The 19,502-nt window shown below is 45.3% G+C and overlaps 1 protein-coding gene across 2 annotated transcripts in view; it reads right to left on the reverse strand.

Annotated features, from left to right (window-relative positions):
• ADCY9 (adenylate cyclase 9) overlaps nt 1–19,502 on the reverse strand; it is an 85,305-nt gene that overhangs the window by 19,282 nt on the left and 46,521 nt on the right. Inside the window, exons 2-6 of one of the 2 annotated variants that reach the window (XM_051780074.1) lie at nt 19,250–19,422; nt 13,927–14,031; nt 9,495–9,712; nt 5,129–5,231; nt 1,844–2,052 (exon numbers count right to left, since the gene is read on the reverse strand). In XM_051780074.1, coding sequence (XP_051636034.1) covers nt 1,844–2,052; nt 5,129–5,231; nt 9,495–9,712; nt 13,927–14,031; nt 19,250–19,422 — 808 coding nt within the window. The remainder of the gene's footprint in view (nt 1–1,843; nt 2,053–5,128; nt 5,232–9,494; nt 9,713–13,926; nt 14,032–19,249; nt 19,423–19,502) is intronic. The other variant, XM_051780083.1, reaches the window with a different exon arrangement.

The following is a 19,502-nucleotide window of genomic DNA, read 5'->3' on the forward strand; positions in this document are numbered from 1 at the left end:
GGGAAAACCAGTGAATTGAAAAATACTAAAACAAAGCAAGAATTCACCTGAAAAGTGAGTGAACACAACTTTTCTCCAAATAATCTGGATAGCAGAAAGTAGCTCTTCAGCAAAGTGGGTGTTGAGCTGCTCACAGCTGAACAAGTTCATGGCCACCAAACCCAGACCACCTGCTGTTGGTGAGATGGCAGAGCTGCCTGGGCACACTGAAGGGCCAAAACAACTTCTCCCCCACCCAAACCAGCGTGCAGAGACTTCTGCAAAGGGGAAAATGCATTTCTGATGCAAGAGAGAGGACAGAACATGAGTTAATCCATTTTAGGATACACTACAATGACAGCCCTGCAGTTCAACCATCTCCCAGTACAGCTCTTAACACCTTCTGAATTTCCAGGGTTTCTAAAAATGATTTGAATCGCAACAATCAAATACCCCCACTAAGAAATACTATCTTTAAAAGCATTTCCACTGTTCACACATGACCTCTCTTCACTCTCTGTGCCAGCTTTGATGTAACACACATACATTTATATGCTCATTGAGATACAAACTTCCTTCAGTGGCTAAAGCACTAATCCAGTATTTTTACCTTGACCTTGTAAAGTCAAAATAAGAGTGCACACTGTAATCTCTTGTTTCTCTTGAAACAGCAGCAGAATTCCTTCCAACTTGTAATTACAGAAGCATTTTGACTTACACATTCCTGACAGATCTGCAGAACTACAAGTGAGGACACAGGTTTCCACACACCACCCTTATCACACTCCTGTGTCAAGGGAAAACGGGGCTGAGGAGGGCACAGTGAACTTGCTCTCACACGTACACACAAACAAACAACTTATTAATAGGTCCATCATCTGGGTTAATTACAGGTTACACAGGGTATCTGCACAGATCAGACAACACACCCAGGAGAGCATGAACACTGAACACACAGACAACTGCTGCTTGCTACACCTGGATGTGTGAGTAACCCCTGGAACCCCACGTTCCAGAGGAAGTTACCACAGGAGTGAGGCCTGCAGGTGTCCTCAAAGCCCAGGACACATGTCCTGTGGGTGACTGGGTACCAATGGGGAATGTGGAGTCACTGTTAAACAGCCAAGCCTTCCCCTCCAAGGGCACAGGAGAGGCTGAGGGGCAGGACAAGGATTCAGGGACTGAGGATTCTTTGCTGCTGTGTGGGGCTGGCACTGCAAAGTACCACTCCTTCTGCAGTGACAAACCAGTGCTCCCTTCCCTTCAGCAGCAGTGCCTATCCCACAGCCCTGAATCCAGGGAAATGCTGACCTCCAGTTACGTGTCAGACAGAAAACACAAGCTCTTACAACATTAATCCACGGAACTTTAAAAAGAAACTATTTCTGGACAGATGCAATGTGACTTTAGCGATTTTTCTTCTTTTTTTCCTTTGAGAGAAGGACTGCTCTTTGCACCTCTGATACATGATTTCAGCTTTAACCCCAGAACGGTGTACTGATAGCTAGGAATTTTTTGGGTGGGTTTGTTTGAAGGACAGACAAAAGTTTCCTGTTTGGATTCTGATGGCCCTGTGAGGGGAGGCCCATGGGGCATCCCAAGGAACAGTAAGAGGCTCAGGCATGGTGTGCAGATCCCGTTTCCCTAAGTGGCCTCCATCAGAGCCACAGTTCTCCTGCAGTGCCTGCAGCCAGAGCTCTCTCTGCACAAGACCTGCTGCCAGCCTTGGCTGCACCGACGCCGCTCTTCAAACATCACAGGCCGTCCAAGCGTGTTCTGGGGGGGCTGTCAAACAAAATGTTCCCGAGCCAGCCACCACCTCAGCTCCCCCTGCTATTCCCAGGCTCTGTCACTGGTTATTTACCTGATGGAGACGACGAGGGACAGCACTTCCAGCAGGATGGCGACGACGAACACCGCCACGGCGGCGGGGGGCGGCGGGGACGCCACCATGCCGTGCTTCAGGAAACAGGTGATGGAGAGGATGAGGAAGACTGTGGTGGACAGGAACACGTCCAGGAGAGAGCTGAAGGTAGCGCTGGCAAACGTCTTCACTGGAGCATTCTTCATGACCTGTGTGCAATACAGGGCTGGACATGAATAAATGCCACTCTGCTGAATTCAACTGGGTGATAAACAGCAGCTCAAAACAAGTTGGGGAATAAAGAAGTTTTGGCCACTTCATTAATCCAATGTAAGGAATGTTTGGAAACAAGAAGCAGAAGAGGTGGTGCCATGGCTGTCACAGTTCCCTGAGAAGACTGTGTTGAAAAAAAGCATTGGCAGCATAGCCCCCAGGCTTGAGGTGATTTGTACACACTATTATGATACAGAAATAAAATAACATGAAAATTGACTATTCTGTGCAAAGAAACATGAATATAATTACTAGCAGACAAAGCTGTGAGACATTTTCTTCAATGATTTCAATTTAAAATAATAACAGATTTTACTTTTTAGCCTCGATGGGTCTTTAAGAAAACCCTCCAAACACCTCCCCACAGTAACAGCTCCTGTGGTAGGGTTCACATCTCCCTTTCAGACCATTAAAAGCAGCCACTGAGATAATGTGTAATCCAAATTGATCAGAACCTAGGACACCAAGTCCTGCTCTTCCATAACCCCTCACCACACATTCCCATCCCATCTTGTCCTGGCCCAGTGCTTGTGCAGCTGTGCTTGTGCTCCTGTGGACAGTCCAGCTGAAAACTAGATCATGAGCTCTACATCCCAGCTTACTTGGGTGAGCCCAGTTTTGGGACTGTCTATATCTGCCCAAGGGACCACAGAAAGCAAATTCCAAAGAAAAACAGACATTATGTTATCAATGTCAACATGAAGGCACCCAGTTGGAGGGCTCTGGTTTAATGGGGAAGTTTCCTTTGCTCCTCAGAGCACTCCCTGCACTCAGCAATACTGGGAAACAAACTAGTCCCTCATTTGTACCTCTCTGCAACCCAGTAAATTCAGCCAGCATCACTTCAGTGCCAAAATCACCTTTTAACCTGAACAGTAGCAGAGTGCTGTTCACACACCAAGTCCCACCAACTGAATTAAGGGAAGCAGCACAGTATCCCCAGGTGACAGCGTTAAAGATGCTCTGACAGGGCTAAGCAGTGCCTTCACTTCCAAACAAGAACAGGCTAAGCAAGCTCCTGGGAAGCAGAGCTGACTCTGGAGAGGGATCACAACCCAAGCATGCAGCTGGCACTGTGTAATTAGAGGGGAATTCAGGGGTGCTGGAAGTTACTTTCAGCAGCAGTTGACAGCCAGGCAATTAGAGAACTAGGAGTGCTGACAACTCTTTTCACTCTCCAAGAGAAGATTTTGTTGTTGTTTCGGACCAGTACTCTGCTAATATTAAGGCTTTAAAAGGTTTTTGCCCCAGTGCTGCAGAGTTACTATTAGAGAGTAAAGATTCCCATTTCCAGGGAGATTTATATAATGATTTTCAAATTAATAGCTTACTACTAACAAAGTGCACAGACCTCATCGGTGCTCCTTCTAGGATTTCCCTACATATCCATATTAATAGGTCAACCTGTATATGTTTGGTTATTACTACTTCATTTCTCTTTCCAATCTTTCCATTGGAAACAACTTGATTTATTATTTCTGTATAGTTTGCAAATTTTATTTTATATCTGCAAATAAACCAGGGGAAGTTTCTCCCCATTGTTGCTACAAGAGCTTTATGCAGATACCACTAGACTATTTTGCTGCAGGATGAGTATGGAGTGAACAAAGTGAACAGACTGAACAGCAACACAACTGGGCTTTCCTTTGGTAAAACAAATTAAGTTAGGTCTCACCTGGAAGTATTGGAAAACAAGCAAACAGGGGCTATTGCCAGGGAGAACACGACAACACTGCCCAGAACTGAAAGCAATGAGCAGCAGAAGCAGAAATCCCACCTGCCCTCAGATGTAGGACATACTACTGGGAAGAAAAGAAACCAACACCCACATTTATCCCAATGCAATTCTGCAGCTGGATGAACCAAACTAACAGTTCTGCACTGCTGGAAGGGAAGGGCCCATTCCCCTTCCTGCTACCAGCTGCTTATCTTGGGCTGGCTCTGGCATTTGCCAACCCCTCTGAGAGCTGCTGGTTCCACAGGGCAGAAAACAGAGGGACGGGAAAAGAAAGAGCCCCAGACAGAAAAACAAACCATGAATATTTTATGCTGGGCCAGTAAATGAGCTGCTCACAGCAGGGAAGGCTGGTAAGCACCAGAGCCATTAGGAGGAGCAGGGAGGAGGAGGAACAGGGAGGAGGAGGAACAGGAAGGACAGAGCAGAGCAACTGCCTTCTTCTGGCAGCAGCTTTTCAGCTCCTGGTGAAAATGCAGCCTCAGTTCTAACTGACACCTAATGTCACTTTATGTAAATGCCAGTTCCTATCAGCCAGGCAGGGATATCCACTGACATGGAAAGCCTGTGATATTATTAGCCCCCGAGGGAATTGAGGACTTGTTACACTCGGTGCAGAATCCTGAAGAGAGTACCGAGTTCCTCACAACTGCTCCTTACAATTCCACAGGGTTTCTGAATGCAGCACACTTATGGAATTAGGCCATTTGAGTTCAGCAAGGGTTTAGGTTCCACAGGGGTAACCATGGGGCTGTGACTTGAAAAAAAATCAAACTCGAAGCTGCCATTCTCAAAGCTGGGATATTTGATGAGAAGGTAAGTAGCATTTGGTCCTTTACTTTCATCTCAACATGGCTCTCTGGCCAACGTAGAGCCTTAAAACATTAACCTGAACATGGAGAAAAGCCCAAATGTAAGACTAGATTTGGGGTAGAGGGTATGTTGATGCTCTGAGGGCTGGAGCTCCCCTGCTCTGGAGACAGGCTGGGAGAGTTGGGGGTGTTCACTTGGAGAGGAGAAGGCTCCAGGGAGACCCTTGGCAGAGGGCAAAAAAAGATGAGCTTTAAGGTCCCTTCCAACCCAGAGCAGCTTGTGATTCTGTGATAAACTGAAAGGAGACTGTTTGCAGAGGCAGCAATACCAGTAGTAAATCACATTTGACATTTCATGACCGTTGTCATCAACTACAACGAGATGTGTTGAAAAAAAACCCCAGAAAACGACAGAAAGTTTCTCAGATGGATTAGAGAAGGAAACCAATGCCAGGAGAAACACACCTCTTCCTGGTAGCTTGTCCTGTAGGTCATCTCCAAATCCTGATCCAGGAAGTTCAGGCTCAGCTTGTTAATAGGTGGTTTAAAGAAATAATCTTTCATGAGGCTAAAAAAAAAAAAGACAATATAAACATTAGTTTGTTCAGCTGTACCTCTTTCAGACCCCCCCTAGCCTGTGGTTGCTCTTTCTAGGGATGCTGGACCTTGGCTTTGAAGTTCCTTTGGCTTTTCTCTGCTCTTGATCACCAAAGTACCCCCTTAGTCACAACACTCACTCAGTCAAAGGAAATATTCCACCAAAAAAATGAGAGAGCAAACTTTTATACTTGCAGGAAGAGACTAACAAGTCCTTCAAGAAACTTAACAGCTCTCAGTCCAGATGACTCCAGATAATTGCAATATAAGCCAGCAAACAGTAAAGGTTAATTGCTGCTACAGAGGCACAAGCTCAGGAGACACGTGGCTGCGGGATATTTGTGCCTTGGGTGGAATTCTATTGCTCAAAGCAAGCCAAGGATGACAAAGGTGACAAATTGTTAGAGGAAAAAAAGCATTGTCCCTTTTAGAAAACAGCAGTTTCTTGTTATTTCAGACACTAAAATGACTCAGTAACTCAACTGGTAAAACACTCCCTTAAGAATCTGGGCTGCAAAGAAATGGAACCTGAGGAGACAGAGAGCTCAGATTTACTGTTGAAACAGATGATTTAAAATGACCAGAATCATCAACAAAGCCAGTGACAAATAATGACACCAGCTCAGAAGGGCTAAGGGACCCAGAGGCAGCATCCACCAGAGGGTGTTTCTGCCCTCCTTCACCTTCTCTTCCAGTGTCAGGTGCAGAAACGTCGTGTCATGTCATGGCCAGGCTTCCTGAACGAACATTTAGGCAGGTGCAGAAAAAAATCAAAATAAACAACATAAGAGGCTTCGATTATTAAAGTGGTGTTTATATTTCTGATCCTCTGGAGGAAAAATAGAAAGTTGAGTTTTGCATTAGCTGTAAGAGGTTTATGAGTGAAGTTTCCTAAAGATAGCTCTGCAACTCCTCTTTTTTTTCTTTCTTGAGCAGGTGTCAGAGAGCTGAAAGGACCTGACTTAGAGATGCACATGAGGTCAAACTCTCAGCAGATGAAGAAGATGGAAGATGCTAAAGAGCCTCTTTTTGGGGGAGGCTGGTTATGGGGTTTGTTCCTGTTTAATTTTGCTGAACTCTTGGCAGAGGGGTTTTCTGGAAGTACAGGCTCCCCAGCACACAGTGGCATGTGGGAAGCACTTTTCTGAACTGAAATGCAAGACCAACCAACCACAAATTCTTAGACTGATGCCAGAGAAGACAAACTACTCTAACCATGAATATGGCTGATACTTTATAACCTTGGCCTTGGCCAATATATTAAGAACATCAGGATGCCCTGAAAGAACAACAGGACACATTCACCTGAGCCACCCTTCTGTCTGTCATTATTCCTTGTCTTCGTTCCTCCCCTCTCTTAGATGTTTCTAAGAGCATCTTTGAAAGCTTTTGGTTGTTTTTTTTTTTAAAAGATTGTTGAATTCCCTTTCTTCCTCCCAGGAAGCTCGACAGAGGACGGTGATGTTGTGCTGGATGATGTCAGAGGAACAATCCAGCTGCCAGTGCAGCACGAAACAGAAGGTGCAACAGGATGGAAGGAGGGAGAAGGCAGCATTCCCAGTGCCAATCCAGCTCCGTGTCAACCCACGTCTGCCCCAAAGAGGAAGATCCCACTTTACTTGACTAAACAGTCAAGTACATAATGTGCTCCCCAGGAGGCCACTGTGCCTCCCAGCACAGGGATTCGTGTGTTCCCCGGATCAAGCAACACTGGGAAGTGGGAGATGAAAGAAACAAACAAATTTTAAAAGTATTTAAACAGGAAGCTGGCCCAAGGAGGGGATGAAGGGCTGCACAGAACCCAGTTCTGGGGGAGCTCCATACATCCCTGGGACTGTGCTCTGTAACTCTAAAGAGATTACTGGAATTACTGCCCTGATCAGTTCATGAGTACCTGTTTCTTGTACTTCAGGAGGTTTATAACCTAAGAAATACCTAATTTTTCTGGGAAACAAAAATCCCAAACCAGAGAATCCTTTGAGGATATTCCCAATGAAACTAAGTTCGAACATTCTGTACTCTTACAATACAGTTTTCTTTTAAAATACACACAGTAATGTGCAGATTACAATGAACAGTATTTTTATAGTGATAGTAGTAAAGCCAGACTCAAAGCTCAAACCATACCCTGTTTGTCAAATATAGAGAAACAAGCTGTAAGAACTGATAACTTTTCATAAAAGTATTCTTCTATAATTACTAATACAAACATGCCACACTAAGACTGTCTTCATTACTATTATTTTTAAAGGCAGTGCTGAGGTATCAGCTCCAAGGTTAAATCTCAGCATGTAAAGAAGCTCCCAAGCACACAGCTAAAGCTCCAGAAAGAGACTGAAAAGGAAAAATATCACCAGTGTCCAGCACTTCCTCCCAGCCAGCCCCAGGCAGCTTCCTAATGCAGTGTCCAGGCTCCTGAATCCCCTGAGGACACGTTTACCCTTCCCAGCTCTCCAGGAAGCCTGTGGGATGAATTTATGCACCTTAGCATCATATCTGGGTTAAGTACTTTCTGTCAATAGGAATCCTGTGGAAATTGCTGCCCAGAGCTCAGGGAAAGTCACTTGGCTGCTGCTGGGTTTGCAGCAACGTCAGACCAATGCAACAAAACCTACTGAAAATGGGGATTCCTGTAAAACACCACCTCGAATTCCACATCCAAAGATCCCCACAGATGCTCGATTCGTCAAGACCAACAATTATGTTTTATAGCAGGGGATCAAGAACGCTTTTAAAAGGACTTATTGCATATAATTTCTCATTGAGAGATGTTGAAAAGATCAGTGTAAACCAGCAGGCTTAAAGCATTTTGCTTAGAGCTAATTAATCAGAAGATTATTTTTGGAAAGTTATGTTTACATGAACTGAACTCGGCAGAGAAGTTTCCGTGGCAACAAGAAATGGCCCACTTAATATGGTAATGATGATATTTAATTGAGACCAAAAAAGAGCCAGGCTTTGACTGATCTCAAATCACAGTCCTGCTTCTTCCTTTTTTCCGAATCAGAGAGAATTATCCATTTTGGGAGTGCGGGAGGAAAGCACCAGGAACACGAGAGCTTGAGTAAAGTATCTTCAGCAGACTGAGGGCATAAATTAATCTACTTCTATAAGTTAAAGTTTGCAGTGTGCTGGTTACATTTTAAACAACAATCCTGTTTGTTCTTGCTGATTTCTGCCAACACTTGGACTTTCCCGATCTGACTGTCTTCTAATATTTGAAAATATCAGCTAAACACCAATTCTCAGCCACCAGTGACAGAACACACAGAGAGAAAAACAATAAAGGAACCTAAGCTTTATCTGAATTTGAGCACAGGAGAAAGGTAAACTGAGAAAACCTGGATAAGAGATTGGAGAGGGACTCCTGTCCTTTGCTGTCACCTCTCCCTGCCTTAGTTATGCTTCCAGTTCAGGTGATGTGTCCCTGTTCCAAGCAGCCCAGAGTCCACACAAGCACACAGCAGTTTCAAGGATATTTAGACAAAACACCCTCGATTTGAGTGGAAGCAGTGAAACAAAAACAAAAACAAGAATAGCCATAGATAATAACAAACTCAAGTTATCTGTTTAGTTGCTCCAGTCAAGTCACTTGTCATAACAGGGGAAATATCATTTTGTGTTTATAAAAATCCCACACTACTGAATTTTGGACAACATTTCCTCTGCCCAAAATCATTTTCCTTTGTTTGAAACAGAGCGAGAAACCAACTTTACAATATGTAAGGAGGTAGCAGTTGCATGAGAATTCTCTCCTATTAATTCTGTTTCCAAGCCCAGCATGATTTCTAGGTGTTAGTCACACAATGTTATCAGCTGCTGTTCTTTTGCTATACAAAAATGTGAGTTTCGTGGTTCAGATTTTCTGTTACACCGTGAACTGCAGAGGAAGGTACAAACTATGTGCATTTAGAGGACGTTTGACTGTCGAGATAGAGTTGAGCTTCGTGAGAGGTGATTTAAAGAGCAATTTCCTTTCCCGAGGTTCCACCGAAGGAGGACTGTTCACCATGGAAGCAATGAAAAAAGTGGCTTTGCATATTTCTAAACAGAATGTTTCTGATATCAAATTCCTACGGCAGTTTAAGCAGAATAAAGACTAAAATCAGAAAATGTAGGACGTGTTGTATGTTAACAGTAATTAGACAAAAACCCACACAAATAAAGACTAAAGATACAGGACCCTGGTACTGCCTTTTCACCTTTACAAGATTTTACGCTCCGTTTTCCTTACCTGTCCTCTTTAATCACATCCACAAAGTGAGCATCTGTCTTTTCTCGGATGTTTTTGAACCTCAGAGGGAGGAGAGCTGACTGATCCAGGCTCACCCCGCCCCATCGGCCTTTCTCTTGCAGCATTTCATACAGAGAGGTTTGACTGTTGCTGAGCTTCTCCTCCTGTGGAGGACTCAGAAGTCCATTCTGAGTCTTGGGACTGTGTCCTCCTGGAGCCTGGGTGGCAGAAAGGAAAACATACACAGGGAATGTTAGTGGTTGAGAGGGCAAACAGATGAGATTCCAAGGAGCAAAAGCTGGAAGAAGTTCTTCCTCAACACACTGAGTTCTGACCCGACCACGTCAAAGACCAAACTCTACCTGCCCTGAACCCATCCACATCTCCTCTGGATGCATCTCCTCCACATTCTGCAGGCACATCCCTATTTAAGTGTCTTTTTTGCTTTTTCTGTACCAACTTTCCAAGGAGTAGGAAACAATGTACATTTTCACACAGGCAGTGACAACCAACCACAGGCCCAAATTTCATTCCCTCGTCTTAAGGTTCAGATTCCCCTAAAAAGCTTTTTAAATACCCACAGATCATGAGGCAACTCACTCTGCCAGCCCTTGCTGATCCTTCCTGACCACTACAGCCCTGCTGCTTTCCCAGAGCTTCCTCCTTTCTCCTACCTGTGGGAACAGCCCTTTTGTACATCCCATCATCCTACCAAAAAAAAAAAAAAAATCCTACAAATTAAACTACATTTTCTTCACTGACTAAGGCATACTTCTTCTTTCTGGTTTTCTTCTGCCTTTGTATTAATTAAGACTGCAGTGTTAATTCTGACACCAGCCTGCAACACAGCTTAGGTACAGCATCACCAATTCTGCTTTCATTTGAGAACACAAATTACTTCTAACCAAAAATCATTCTATTTTCATGGAGCCTGGAGTTCCTTCTTTTACATTCTGTTTGACCTAGACCAATATGCACTGAAGCAATTCCAAAAGAATTAGATAACTAAGTGTGGTTAGAATGAAAATGAACTGCAGTTAGTCAGGATCATTTTCAAATGCAAACACAGAGCAAACTTAGCATATTTGAATGTTCATCTCCCCCCTCCACGTCTTATCACTTATCATGCAGCATTTATCCTCATCCTGAAGCCCACTCATGACAGAAGTTTCTCCATTCCTGCCTGTACAGCTCTGACAAGCTCCTCCAGAAGACTATTCTTGGATGCCACCGCAGTGACCATAAATAAATACCATAAATATCATCACCACCCCAACCACACGCTGAAATATGTTACTGACATTGTAAAATCAACTTAGTTAAAGTTAAAAAATATCTGGTTGCTGGCTGCCCATGCAAAATTAATTCAATTTCCTCGTGTGATCTATCCTGTGAAGCAAACATGAGCACAGACAGGTAAAGTGAGAGGTGCAGGCACGACCAGGGCAGATGCAAAGCTAACAGAGCAGCAGGAGAACCTCGTGCAGGGAGGAGTCAGGAACCACTCAGGCTTGGCTCCCTGTCACAGCCAAGACCTGAAGAGCTAAAGCCATAACAAGGTGTGTTGGAATGGTTCCCTGGAGCGACAGGAAAAGCAGGAGGGAGGTGGGTTGTGCTTCCCCTTCCTCCCTCCCAGGGGGCCGGCGGGATCCTTGGGCTGCCCCAGCGGAGGTGTGAGCCCGAGAGCTGGGAGCCAGGAGATGGAAGGATTCCCAGTCTAGTCCCTTCTAGCCCTCACAACAGTTGTTTTGGCAGCCTGCAGGTGTTCACTGCGCAGCGACAGCAGCTGAGGAAGGAATAGGAAATTGGGTAGTTTCCTTGGTGTGCTGCCAATGCTTTGCTACAGACCATAATAACCAGGAGAGAAAGGTGATTTCAGCCACACATATCCCACCAGGGGCAGACCAAGAGCCCTCTTGGACGGAGAGATGCTGCCTGGGACAGAGGGACACTCCCCTGTAAGCCAGAGGCATGAGGACTTCTCACATAAAAGGTCACCATGTTCTTTCTTTCTAAGGGAAAACATTCAGCAGGTTCTGAGCAAGTCCTGCATCCCTACCAGGTTCTCCAGCCTGCTCAGAGGGAACACAGCTATGGAGCACAAGGCATCCTGCAGAGCCAGGTCTGGAGATAAGGAGAACTAACAAAGGGAAACCAAAGAGAACAGACCAACAAGCTGCTAGTGAAGGGTTTTCTTTGTTTGGTGGGGGCTTTTTTATATTTATGCTAAGGATTGTATTTGCTCAGAGCACTTCCCAGAACAACCTGAGGCCTAAAGAAAAACTGAAGGTCATAGTTACCACCTTTTTTTTTTTATAATAAAGTGTCTTTCTCCTCTTTCTCACCCCTGCAGCCACTTGTTACTTGAAAAGCAGTAACTGAGAGAACACAGTTTTTGCTATGATCAGCTCAAATAAAAGATCTGGACTCCTGTGCACTGTCTGCTCTCCCTGCTGTTCTTTAAGATCATCTGAAAAATGCAATGAAAATTTCTGCTCCTTCAAAGAAGGTCAGCATGGACTTTCTCTTCAGCTCCTTGGCAAAGGCTCAAATCCCCAAGAAAATTCTTTCCTTCAGTCAGCTCAAGGTTTCCCTGTGCTGTCTCCACTCTGTTAATCTTTACAGGCAGGGATTAGAGTGTGAAACTGTTTGTGTAGGAGAAAATCCCTATTTATTAAATGTTGTTAGCTCCAGTGGCTTCTGAAGGCAACAGGGTTTGCTTGAGAACTCAGAGACTTGATGTGAGAGTTTCCTCTCATCAAGAGATAGGGAAGCTCCAGAGGCTGTTGGGACCCACAGAGGTCCAAGGATGTGGTCAAACATCAGTAACATTCCCAAAAGGCAGGGGACACGAGGGCAGCATGTGGCATGGGAAGGGAACAGACTCCAGAGATGGGTAGAGGGAGCTTAGGGCTCCTTTTCCCAAGAGACCTGAAACTTTAAGGAAGATTTGGAAATCAAATGCCACAGTAACTTTGTGCATGTGGCTGTTCTTAAGGCTCTCAGTTAAAGAGGCAACCCAGACTTACTGGAGAGCCACGTAACAGCTCCAATTTTTGGCTGAGTAATAACCAAACCAAATCCAAGGAGGACGTGCAATTTGGTCTCCACTAACATGTTTCTTCCAGCAAAATTACAGCCCTTTTCCTCTGCTCTGCACAGACCTCCTCCAAGCAGGGTCAGATGACTGGCTGATTCACACACATGAAGCCAGTACAGCTGCAGGAGGAAGGAACTCAAAGGATAATTCCAATGAAGACATCTCCTGACACCAGGCAGTCGGTACCTGAGCACAATCTCTGTTTGCAGTTGGATCCTGGAGATCCCTGGCACGTGGGCAGAGGCAGCGTGGAGAAGAAACATCTCCTGCCCACCTGCACGTCTCCCAGGGTTTTTGTCTTAGAGATCTCGTGCTGGTTTGAGAGCAGTATGTGCTGGCCACTCTGCTCCACCTCCCTCAGGGCTGAAGGGATTATTATTTGACTCTTTTCTTAGGCTGTTTCCTGGGAATCCTGGCACAGAACTGCTGTGTAACACACCCCTACAGCCCAGTAAGGCAGGCCTCGCTTCTGAGCTTACAATTTAGGCATGAGACAACAGGTCAAGTACAGACAGAGAGCAGAGAGACAAACACAGAGTAATTGAGTGGTTGAGCAGTGGAGTAAGTGCTGGCAAGGTTTTCAACCACCTTTATAGGCGAGAAAAGCTTTAAGCCAGACATGAAGAACAAGACTGTTCTCTCAGAGTGTGTTTATGAAGTGATTCGCTCTGAGGAGGGAAAGCATTAAACTTATTTGAATATATAACAGCCAGGTGATGAGCACTGGTCCCCAGTCTGCATTTAGGCAGGAGCTTAATGTTCAGGAGGGAGAGGTGACAGGCAGAGCAGGGGCTGTGAAGGCCACAAACAAGACGACAAACAGGCAACGTGTGGAAAGGCAGAGGAAGAAGTAGGTGGCTTCAGGAAAGCAATCATGGCAGCAGCAGCACGAGGAACATGTAAGGTGCTGTATCTGTTGGTCAGAAATGGATGCAAAGGGACTGAAAGCTGGGAATTTCAGCTGTGTGTCTTAGAGCTGCAATGCAGGAGACACTGGCAAGACACATCACTTGTGGTGAGGTGACACAGCCCACGGGGGTAAGGGATGGAGAGCCTGGCAGTGCTGTTTGTGCCTTCTGAGTAGCCTCAGTGTAACTGAATGAGTCCAAATTTTAGGTCCTTCTCAGTATCAATCTGAGCCCATAAAATTACCAAAAATTCTGAAAATTGAGGCGGGGGACTTGAACTAAATTTTAGAACACAACTGCTCAAAATCAAAATCCGTTCTGCTGCTCAAGAGCTTGAATAAAGGAACAGCGGAGCGAAAATGAGAAAGCTGAGGGAAGCAGAGAAATAAGGGAAAAGAAGGGGAGTGAGAAATACTTCAATTACCTTTGTACTGTTTTTATGCTCATCCTGACAACCATTTTGGATAGCTCCTTCCTCTACGCTGACATCGCAGTGGGGAGCAAGGGTAGTACTACATGAAGGGCAAGGCTGCAATGAGACAAAAAAATTTTAGCCAGGAATGTTCTGGTGTCCTTGCAGTATTATGCAATTTGTAATGCGGTCCACTTGTATACTTGCAGCATGGCTAAAAGATAAACAAAGCTACAGAATGGGAAGCAGGGAGCAAAACTTGACTGGAACAGAATGCACCGTTTCAAAAATAAATCACAGATTTGCTGTTCACTGGAGCTAAATCTAACCCAGGAAAGCTTCACTAGTGCAAGATCACAGATACACTGTAATCGCTGCATACTAGCACAGGACCTCCTCGAGGGGAGTAAAATGCTCTTTAGTAGGTGGAGTGCAATTTTCTTGTGTAAAAACTGCCTGCAAAGGGACCTGAATGGCATTAGGAGTAAAGACTTAGCACAAAATGCAGCAAAATCCAGAAAAAGCACGAAACAGGGTGATGCATTACGAGCAGTACAGGGAAATGGAAAGCAACAAATCTGAAACTAAGGAAGGGAAATACTTTTTCATACAGAGCTCTGAGGCAGGGGAGTGGAGCTCAGGCTGTTGTATGTTGTTGAAGCCAAACACTCAGCAAATGTCACAGGGAACACGGAAAGCAAACCCATCGGGATTGGTACTAGTTCCAGGCTGCGCGTTTTGGAAGCAACCTGAAACGTTGCACTTGAGCTTTTAAAACAAGCTAATTCCTACGAGTCAAAATGTGATCTTCTTTAGGGGAACGAACCCCAGAATTGTATCTTCCAAGTTCTTCGCTCTCTCCTCCAGTCCTGCCAGGATCCTGCTCAGAGCACCCTGTGCTTGAGCCCTCTTGGCAACTCCCCTGCTCTGGGGATGGTCACTGCGACCAGGCTCACCAGAGGTCTGCTGATGTGTGGGAGGGGATTCACTCAACACCCTGGTAAGTTTTTCAGAAAGCACTTTGAGCCTTTTGTCCCAAACTCAACAGCCCATGTTCATTTTAGCTGTTTTTTCTGGACTCAGGAGGGGCACGTTCAAGTCTCTCTAGTCTGTCATTCTGGTTCAAACCCACAACTTCTGCCTTCAGGTTCTCTCCTGGTTTCAGAGACCAGGGTGTTAAGTCTTTTCAGAACTGACTCTTCACCCAAGCCCCTTTTCTCTCTCTGGTGTCATGCCTGAAATTGAATCACCCAGAATGTTTAATCTGCAGGTGTTTCTCCCAGCCCACTCTCCCTGTGACTGCTGACCCACCTCACCACAATGCCTCCCAAAGGCTTTCAGGAAGACCCTGAGCCTTCTCAGAAGCCAGCAGACAATCATATCTGCTGTTCCTCAGGGGCACAGTCCAGGTTGGTGCACTGAAATTACTCTGAGTTTCCTAACTGGCATCAGAAAAGCAACTTCTGTCCACTTCTGAACCTGCACAGTTTGAACAAATACCAGCACAGCCGAAGAAATTACGAAGCTGGTTCTCAAACGGTTGTGTTTAAAAATAATCTCGGACTAAATGCCAAGAATGTCTTGACCACTCTGTGGAAGGCATTATTAGATGGCTTGAAAAACAAATTGGCAACAGGTTAACAAGCCCTCTAAACTCCTAGAGGGTTAGTTAATAGATTTATCCATGGCAGAAGTCAGTTAATGGCAACAAAAACCAAACACCTCCAGCAATAAATAAAGAAAATACTCCCTGTTTGATCTTGCTAATAAATTAGGAAGGCCACCTCAAACACTCAGCTCTCGGGGTTAAACCAGGAGACAAAGGGCTCAGAAAAGCAGCCTGACCCTTGGGAAGAGGCAGAAGTCCCTCTGACTTTCCCCATGTGTTCAAGTGAACATCATTAAGTTCCTTCTCTATTGCAGGCACTCACAGGGCTCCGTGTGCTGTGGCCTCACTGCCATGAATAAAACATTAATGCACTTCCAGCAAACACCCAGACAAGCAAAAGGACCTTCTGTTTTCATACCAAGCAATGATTAAAACATTTTTACAACAGCTTATGATTCCCTGTCAAGTGAGGCATTTCATTAAAGATAATAGGGAAAATAAACTGATACCAAAACTGCTTAAGCAGGTTACAGTGTTTTCGTTCAAAAACCAGCTGCTATTACAGACTTATTATAGTTTTAGCCTCTGTCTTCACCATTTTAATTACATACATGCACTGTATTGATATCTACACTTACTGCAGTTTGCAGTTAAATGAATTGCAGATACACCAGAGAGGAAACACAATTCCTTTCAAGGATCAAGTACTGTTGCATTCTCCCTCCTGACTTTCCTTGACATTTGTTCAAGCCCCAAATGTGAAAGTCATCCTTGGCATCCAATATGGCCACTTATTCCCTTTAAAGCAAAAATATTTCATCTTGCCTGTAATTTTGCCCCTCCTGCTTAAGTCTCTTTTGCAGAGCTGGAGTCATCTCCTCCTACACTGACACTGTTTACAGCTTTGTATTTAAAACAGTCGCATATAAGTCATGATTCTTTTGCAAATTATTATCTCCAGACCCTACCAGTGAGCTGCAGGCTTCAAAAAAAACCAGCACACAAACCCCCAAAGAAACCCACTCCTTTTCAAAAATTGTGCATGATCTGTGATTAAACTGCAGTCGTTCTTTGTGGACGTTTTTTGATACACATATTTATTTAAACTGAAAGAGGGTAAATTGAGATTAGATATTGGGAAGAAGATTTTTACAACAGGAGTGGTAAAACACTGGTACAGGTTCCCCAGGGAAGCTGTGGCTGCCCCAGCCCTGGAAGTGTCCAAGGCCAGGTTGGACGGGGCTTGGAGCAACCTGGGCTAGTGGAAGGTGTCCCTGCCCATGGCAGGGGTGGAATGAGATGAGTTTTAAGGTCCTTCCAACCCATCCATTTCAAGATTCTGTGACTGTAACAGCAGAGAGAAGGCTGGTGCACCTCCACCCTTGTGCTGTGGAGCCTGGAATACCTGTACCTGGCCATGCTGTGAGAGGCAAAGACACTCTGTACTCCTGTGCTGCAACTACAGTCTCAGAACACATTTTTAAGCCCGTGCTCAGCACTCACAGGATTGCTCCACCACTCCATGGCATCCACCATACAGATGCTTATCAGACCACAGGGAATTCACAGAATTCAGAGCACAGAATTCACTCCAGCTCACTGAACTGTGAGGCTGCTCAAGGAATCCCTGGCCAGACGAGCAGGGCTCAGGGTGATGAGTAAAACCAGGCACCCATACAGACAAACTCTCTGCAGTAGCTGTGGCACAACAGGGTATCCAAGGCAGCTGAAAGCGAGCTGGCACTTGTCCGAGATGCTCCTCTTAGCAGCTTCTTTTAGGTTCTCCTTCCCTCCCTCAGATAGTCACGCTGGCACTTCTGCACTGCACAGACCATCACTCAGCACTTAAACACTTCAAGAGCCAGGAGCTGCACTTGGATGATCCTTGTGGGCCCCTTCCAACTGAGGATACTCTAAACAGCCATTAACACCAAGTAACAGCCCCAGAGCAGAAAATCAGGGACTAGGCAGCAAACAAAGCCTGGTGGGGCACATATGTGCTCCACATCACGTATCAGCTGCTCAGGGACAGTGGTGCAGCTGTACCTGCAAACACAGAGCTGATCCTTAACAACACATTTCATTTTGGACCTGGATCATTTTAACAAGTGCCACTGTAAGTTTGTATATAACAACCTTGGTCAGTCCTGTACTTTGCTGCTGTTTCAGGGTCCTCAGTCACAGCCTCCTCTGCTGCCTGACATTCCCAAGGCATCCTCACTGTCTCTCAGAACAGCACCCTCAGCTTCACTGCTTTGTTTCATCCCTTCTCTTTCCCTTCTGCTCCAGAGACAGCTCAGCAATGCTGCTCCACTTGGCACATTCTTCCTTCACTGCTTGAAATGAAGGAGCTTCCACCCTCACTGTCACACCTGGACTCGTGCACGGCCACGCACTGGGCAGTGCTCACAGGTTCATTTGGACAGCTCCCCACAAACTCTAAGATGGATTTTCCTGCCTTATTTGCTGGTGCTTTCGCTGAAAGGTAAGAAGGAGATGGAAAGCTGGTGCCTGCAGGGTGCCAAATATATTCTTTCTTACACAGGAGAAGGAATAGAAACGTATCACCAGCAACTTGGATGCTGTCAAACCACAGACAGTGCATATTTTGTAGAGGGATAAAGTTGGCTACAGCTGCCTTCTGCAGTTAAACAGGCCTGGCTTGCTCTCTAAGGAGCTCACTTGACTTTGGACAGTGCAGCTGATCTCACCTGTAATGCAGTGCCTTTACTGCAAAACATAAACCCATGTGCAGAGGCAGGGTAAAGGGGCCCTCCTCACGCTCTCCTAATCCAGACAACAAACAAACAAGGAGTAAAAATGGAGTAGCACAAAAATCATCCCCACATGAACTCCACCAGCTCAATCTCAAACTTGTGTTGAAGGGATCCAGTCAGGACTGAACACACTGAAGTCTAAGGACAGGGACCCTGGTTCTGACACTTGTGCCCAGCTCAGGCAGTCCAGGATAAGGAATTCTTAGCACGAGTGAAAAGAGAGAACAGACATCTGTTGTTTGGGAAATCTGTTCTGAGCTGAAGGATGGAGAGTAACAGTACAGCTCTGAAGCAATACACATTGTTTCACAGATTTCCTTGACAAGAGATCTTGGGAGAGGTGTGAACATAACAAAGTGTCATCATTCCTCAGAGCTGAATCCATACAAATCCTTGCCCTCAGCTCTAGACACAGGTTTCTAGAGCAAACAGATGTAACAATGTCACAGCCCCTCAGAGCATTTCCTCCCACCACACAAACAATCCCGTTATCTTTCTGCAGGGATGTCTGTTAAATACCCATAAAAAGGCTCACAGGTACACAACCTGCATGACCAGAGGAATGGCAGGAGCAGCAAAAGCAGAAAATCACAAAAGTTACAGTAGCTGCATAAATCACGTTCTTTTTCCCCCCGCATAAAATCCAGACCATGGAAAAAGCAGCACTGACCTCTCAGTCCTGAAATATAAAAGGAAATACTTCTTTGAAACCACCTTTAAAAAGTGCTCACCTTACTTCAGGGATTGCCTGTCATTTGGTGAGCGGAATTTTTACTTGGTAATTTTTTTCCTCCCTCAAACCATGTTTTGTCACTCCATGTATATAAACAAATACATACATACACACATATACATGTAAAGCAGTGCATAAACAAGCCTGTAAGGTTTCCCCATCCCTGGTTTGCCTGGTTTGAGGTCTGTGCTGCTGGTCCTTGAGATCAGAACTCACCTTTGGTTTCTCCACCTGTTTGAGAGGCTCGGTGGAGTCTCTGGAGTTCTCAGCTGAGGATGCTCCCTGTGTCCTGGCTCCCTCTGTGGACTCCAAGCCAGGAAGCAATGCCTGTGAGCAGCTGCAGTGGGGCTCCCTTACCTTCTGACCTGAGATCAGATAGGTCTTCAAACCTGCAGAAAATAGAAATGAACAGTCAGAGCTGCAGAAAGACAAAGACAACACTCCTTTGGGCTTCTCAGATATGAAATAC

The sequence above is a fragment of the Manacus candei genome, unplaced genomic scaffold (genome assembly GCF_025592945.1).
Source record: "Manacus candei isolate 608988 ecotype Guabito, Panama unplaced genomic scaffold, ASM2559294v1 h1tg000002l, whole genome shotgun sequence".
Taxonomy (NCBI): Eukaryota; Metazoa; Chordata; class Aves; order Passeriformes; family Pipridae; genus Manacus; species Manacus candei.